The sequence below is a fragment of the Mastomys coucha genome, unplaced genomic scaffold (assembly GCF_008632895.1).
Source record: "Mastomys coucha isolate ucsf_1 unplaced genomic scaffold, UCSF_Mcou_1 pScaffold23, whole genome shotgun sequence".
Lineage (NCBI taxonomy): Eukaryota > Metazoa > Chordata > Mammalia > Rodentia > Muridae > Mastomys > Mastomys coucha.
This window is the reverse complement of record NW_022196906.1, coordinates 44,917,433-44,923,432: the sequence shown is the minus strand read 5'-3', so window position 1 is coordinate 44,923,432 and position 6,000 is coordinate 44,917,433. Positions and strand designations below refer to the sequence as shown.

The following is a 6,000-nucleotide window of genomic DNA, read 5'->3' as shown; positions in this document are numbered from 1 at the left end:
CCCCCCCCCCCCCCCCCAGTTTCAGTGCTTGCTTAGCAACCTTTACCCTTGCCCATTGAAATCACTCCATCATTGTAATGTTGTCATAGGTAACCATCCAGGCCTCCCTGAAGTCTAAGGACACCCTTCACTTCCACGCCAAGTACAAAGTCCTATGAAGAACAGTGAAGAATAGGCCACAGAGGCCAGAGCACTGCCCTGTGGCCTCTGCTTGAGCAGCTCAGGAACAATGCAGGCCAGCAGTAAGCACATTGCCAAAACCTCTAACCACCCTGTGGCCAGTGCTAACAAGCCGAGGCTTCCTTCCTTCCTGGGAGCAGCCCTTTCCTTTCTTCCCCATGCCTTCAGTTGTGGGATCAGAGTCTTTGGAGATGCCGGGAACTCTCTGGACCCTCCTCCAGAAACCTCACCTACAGAAAGAAGCTCCGTTTCTAGAATGCATCCAGGATCTAGAGGCTCTCCCTGAGCCAGTGGGAAAATTCCTTATTTTACATCTTCAGAGTTAAAAGTTCTGACAGTGGTGCTTGTGTCTGAGGAGTGCTCATTCCTCCAGCTGGGTCCAGGAAAGACCAGCCTGCAGTTCTCAGGAGCAAGACTGCCTTTGTCCACTAAAGTTATTTTTTAATCTTGGTATGAATATTGTTTAAATATTTATACTTTTTTAGTGTATGGAATAATGGGTTTTATTTTGACGACTTCACACCTACCTACATATCCAGTTCTTCCCTCATTTCCACCCTCTCACCTTTTTGCCCTCCCATAATTTGCAGACCACTTCATGAACTTGCATGTCATCCTTGTGTAGGAGCCATGCTAATCTCCCTATATTGTTCCAGTGTTATGAACTGTTTTGCCTGAGCAAACACTGCAGTAAATGTCCGGAGCTATGTGGCCACATAGGAAATCTTACACAGACCATAGTTGTTCCACCTTGGGCTCAGTAAAGCATGGCTCTGCCCTTCCACTTTGGCTCCAGCCAGGAATTTCAAAAGCTAAACAGCTCTGGAGCAATAAACACGATACACATATTATTTTTTGATACATAGATTATTTTGGGGCAGAATCCAGGAAGAGGAAATAGATATGGGTCTTAAATGAACCAGAGTGGATAGAACATTACCTCAAACATGGAGTTGTCATCAGTGACACACCTGCCACAATCCAGGCACAAAGGTGTGACCACAAATCACTGAGGCTGAGCCCGAGAGGTCAGGCAGAGTGGGGAGCTTGCCCTGTCCTGAGGAGTCTTGTTTGCTGAATTCCTCTGTATCTATGGTTACAGAGCCTGGGAGCCCTGCTCCCTCCCTTTGTATGTGTTTCTGATAGGACTGGCAATGAGGGGGTAAAACAAGCAAACACTTAAGTGGGTGAGTAATGACTGACTGCAGAGGCACAGACTACCCTGGAGCCAAGCCCCCAAAGCTGGCTGGACAGAACTGTCAGAAAAATGAGGCAGTTGAGTGTTGAACCTCTGGAGCTGAGTCACTCCCTCCACAGATAGGCTTTGAAAGCTTCTTACTCCTCCTCCCCTCACTCTTACTCCTCCTTGTTCCCCAAAGATGGAATAACAAAGCCTGAGCTGCCCAAGAGGGCCTGAGAACTCTGACCCCAAGGTCCCACCAAGCCGATATCGGCCTACCACGCAAGGGACCCAGTTCATTGCCTGTGCCTCGCCTGAGACCCACAGGAGACCAGAGCCTGGGGACCTGCCCTAGCTGGCCTGTGACTGATCCCTTTACTTCTATGATTGCTTCTGACCTATCAGTAGCCTGTGGGATCCAACTCCCTCACCTGGAGTGCTCTGGAGATGATCACTCATCTTTGGGCTTTCATGTGCAGCAGTCCTCTGACTGGGACTCGGGACTCCTGGATTCTAGACTTTTGGGGTTTGAGACTAATCCTCTAGTCAGGCAGTTAGGCTCTTAAGCCCCTACCCTTCAAGCACCCACAATTAGGCCCCTCAGAGTTGCCCTTAACATCCTCTGGCAGCCCTGGTACCTCTCAGTCTGAGGAATAAACCAACTGCCTACCAGAAGAGCTTCCTTCCTCTCAGGCCAGCCAGAACATCTCAGGTCACCAACAAGAGCTGGCTTAGATCCCAGAAGAGACAAATGCCAGAAGACACGGACCAGAGACCTTAGGGGCCCAGAAATTAAGTGGGAGAAACAGAAAAGAGCAATAAAAAGCATCTGTAGAAGCAAGGGTGGGGGAGCCAGGGGCAGGGAAGGTGAGCTCTCAGCTGAGACTCCACACAGGGACTGAGCCCTGCTCAGTGTCTGTATAGGACAGACTGTCCAGGGAGAGAGAAAAGGAAGAGGAGTGTGGATTGTCAGCCCAGAGTCTACACCCAGTATTTATGGATGTTTCACTTGATTTGAGTCTCCAAACCTGGGCTCAGTGAGGAGACTGAATGTCTCTCACAGCTGCTCCTTCCTGCAACAACAAGACTGACATCACTGTTGTCAGGGAAATAGTGTTTTGATTAAAATCACATGACAGCTACTTCATGATTCAATAAACAAGTCCACTGTTAACCCTTGCCTGACAGTCCTGCCAGCAGCTGTGGTCAGAGGGCAACCTCTACCATAGAGGGAGTGGCTGTGCCAACCTGGAAGTAGCAATGTGACCAGTGGCCCAGGCCGTCCTCTCCCTGGCAGCTCCTGCATTTGAGAACATGATTCATCAAGCACAAAGACCATGCAGACTTCAAGAGCCTCGCTCTCCACAGCACTGAGGCAACACTCACCCTTCACCAGGAAGAAGCCGGGGCTGCTTTCTTGGACCAAGCAGCAGGCCCAGCCTTATGACATCAGATGACTCCCTTAGGGCTTTGAGAGCAGCCCAGAACTAAGTTCCCAACGTTCTCCCTATGAGGACAGATCAGGGAGCTGGCCACACACCACAGAAGAGGGCTAAGAACAACTTTTGGTTTGCAACTGGATGCCTTCCTGGATCACTTGCTTGGCTATAGGCTCCTGACAAGAAACACCCTGCTCAGCAACGGCCAAATCCTTTCCATTTCAACCCCAGAGCATTTGCTTTAAGTGAAACAAAAGCAAGGAGGGCTCCCTGAGTCACAGAGAAGGGGATTTGGGGGATAAAATGAACTGCAGCCTCAGAGAAATAGCACAGCTGGCTTGTGGGGAAGGTTCCCAACCACCTGACATGTGCCCAAGGTAAACATGTGCCACAAAGGTATCTGCTTAAATGCTTGACAAGGTATGGCAGTGAAGCAAGCTCAAGAAATGACAGCTAATGCTGGCCTCAGCTGGATGGAGTTCTTCAGAGCTGACCTAGTCAGCTGTGGCAGGAGGCAGATGTCTCAGGGGTCAGGGCTCAGCTCAGGAACACTCGAGCTAAATGGTCCTGAGAATGTTGGAAAACAGAACAGCTCCATTATCTTTTAAGAAAGGTGTGGCTCAGGCCCTTAAGAATCACAGTCCTTACTGCTCCAGCCAAGTTTCTTCTTTCAGTGAAATTGTACAAAGCGGCCATAGGGGCATGAAGGGCTGGCATCTCGGGTGTCTGCCAGGCTTAGGCCGCTGAGGCTTTGGAAGCAGCACCCCCTCACCACGCAGCAACTCAGGCAGGGGACAGCAAGGCAAGTGTTCAGATCAGGAAACATTGTGTGCCTTCCACTTATATCAAGTGAAGAGCCAGGTAATTTAAAGACAGCCCCATTTTGTCAAAGGTTTAAGCATACAAATCCGCTACAGTGGGTATGACCGCACAGGCCTCTTGCAGTCACTCTATCTAGCCTGATGTCAGCACCAGGCAGCCCAGGCTCTCCACTCCTAACATTTATTTTAGATCATAACCACCCTTCTATCCCTGGCCCTGATGCCACAGCGGGAGCCCCAGTGACTGCTGAACTGGAATTCTACATCCCTTCTTCATGTGGTGGTAGGAGGCAAACTGGGCTTGTAAAACATCCAGGAAAACATCAGGCATGGACTCTTCGTCCTGAATGGAAACAACTCCCTAAACAGAACCATGCCAAAAACTTTCCAGCCCATGAAGAAAGTTTACCAGCTCTTCCAGTTTACCCTTTTGTTGCATGGGTGTTGTCTCAGACTGTGGAAGATTCAAAAGACCTCAAACCACAGATCTGGACAAGACCACCACTCTACAAAGAGAGTAGAGCAGAACAAGACTTTACAATATACTCTCCTACCCCTAGAGCCAGGCATCTCTCCAGGGCAAGTGTGTTAGGAACTGCTTCTCTGCTCACTTTGCTGAGACTCCCTATAGCAGCAGCAAGCTCTGCTGGCTACCCTCAGCCCAGAAAGGACAGGGCTCTGGCCCCAAGTTTCAGGGGCACTTACCTCTCCAGTGTCCTCTCCAGGCCCTCGGGGTCTCAGGAAGAGATTCTTGTCAACCCCAGGGATGCTGGGCTCTTCACTGTTTTTCACAGGAAAATCTAGCTTCCTCAGCCTTTGTGCCACCACTAGAGATATAGACAGCAATGCTATGACCGTCCCTGACCAGAGCACATCCCTCCCAAGCCACCTGTGCTTCCCAGCTCGGATGCCCTCAGCTGCCCTAGCAACTATGATGGGCCAGCAGCACAAGGTTCTGGGCAGCTGTGCAGAGAAAGCCAGCCTTCACCAGTGCCTTTTTGCTCCTGTCATCCCGAGATCTAACTGGGGGTTTCCCCACATCTTGGTCATGGGTAGCGTGTAGAGCCCTGAGCCAACAGAAAGACCTAGCTCCATTCAGACCTGATTACAGCAGTTTAGGACAACTCCTCCCAAGAAAGAAATGGCTTGGCTTTTCCTCCCAGTTGAGTACTTCATCCCCCAAAAGAATTCCATGTCAACTGAACCTGACGTCATTTCCTGAAAAGAGCAGGCCCATAGAGGCAGATGAGGAACAGGAAAGGCTATTCTAGGTACCAAAGACTGAAGATGTGTGAGGGAAAAGAAAAAACAAGCAGGGTAATGCGAGGAAAGCAGTGAGCCAAAGGCGAACAACCACTTTACCTGTTCCCCAAGAACATGGGGTGGGGGACCTTCTCTGAGGCTGGCATTGCAGAGAAAGGACAAGCAGCATGCAAAGGATGGGAGCAGAGGCCCTGACCTACCATCCCCAGTGTGATGGACCTAAGGGCTTCTGTGATGCACACGAGGGACACGGAGGTCAACAACTCTGGGCAGCTCAGCAGTGTCAGGAAAAAACCCTGCTCTTCCTGGGTGTTACACAAGCATTCTGGATGCTTAGACAAGAAACTGGCATGCTGTCTCTTGAATAAGGAACAAACATATTCCTCCCGTCCCCCACTTTGAGGCCCATATCACTATAGCCAAGGTTGGTATTTCCGTGAACTGAAGGTTGCCCTTTATTTTGACAAGGCCTCATTCAAAAATCACACATTAATCTGTTTATCCCTATGAAGCAAAATCCATCTTCAGGCTCCTATTCATTGGCAGCACATTAGAGGTAAAAGATCTAATATTTTGCTCATGATGGATACACCCCAAACAATATGTACAAGAGAATCACTAAAGTGAACTCCACTATTAATGGGTCACTTTTAACTGACACAGGATGTGTGTGTTTGTCTTGGCTTTTCCCTTTCCTAACAAGTTGAACAATAGTATAAACTGCTTAGATGTAAAACAGTAGCAATATTATGTTCAAGGCAACCAGGAAGTTCCAAAAGAATAATTCCTCAACCAGGATGTGATAGCATGTCTTTCATCCCAGCACTTGGGAGGCAGAGGCAGGACCAGCCTGGTCTACATAGAGACTTCCAGGACAGCCAGGGCTAACATAGAGATCCTTGTCTCAAAAAGTAAAAAAAAAAGAGGAGGAGGAAGAGGAGGGGGAGAGAAGGAGGAGGAGGGGGGAAGGAAGAGGAGGAGGAGGGGAGGAGAAGGGGGGAAGGAAGAGGAAGAAGAAGAGGGGAAGGAGGAGGAAGAAGAGGAAGAGGAGGAAGAGAAGGAGAAGAAGAAGGAAGAGGAAGAAAAGGAAGAGAAGGAGAAAAGGAGGAGGAGAAGG

The 6,000-nt window shown here is 49.5% G+C and overlaps 1 protein-coding gene and 1 non-coding gene across 4 annotated transcripts in view; both read right to left on the bottom strand.

Annotated features, from left to right (window-relative positions):
* Positions 1-6,000, bottom strand: part of Ppp2r1b (protein phosphatase 2 scaffold subunit Abeta) — a 34,173-nt gene that overhangs the window by 4,879 nt on the left and 23,294 nt on the right. For all 3 annotated transcript variants that reach the window (XM_031345117.1, XM_031345116.1, XM_031345118.1), the window contains exon 15: positions 4,326-4,447. In XM_031345117.1, the coding sequence (XP_031200977.1) occupies positions 4,326-4,447 (122 nt within the window). The remainder of the gene's footprint in view (positions 1-4,325; positions 4,448-6,000) is intronic.
* Positions 761-864, bottom strand: LOC116074036. The gene has a single exon (XR_004112023.1). It is a non-coding gene; the product is annotated as a U6 spliceosomal RNA (small nuclear RNA).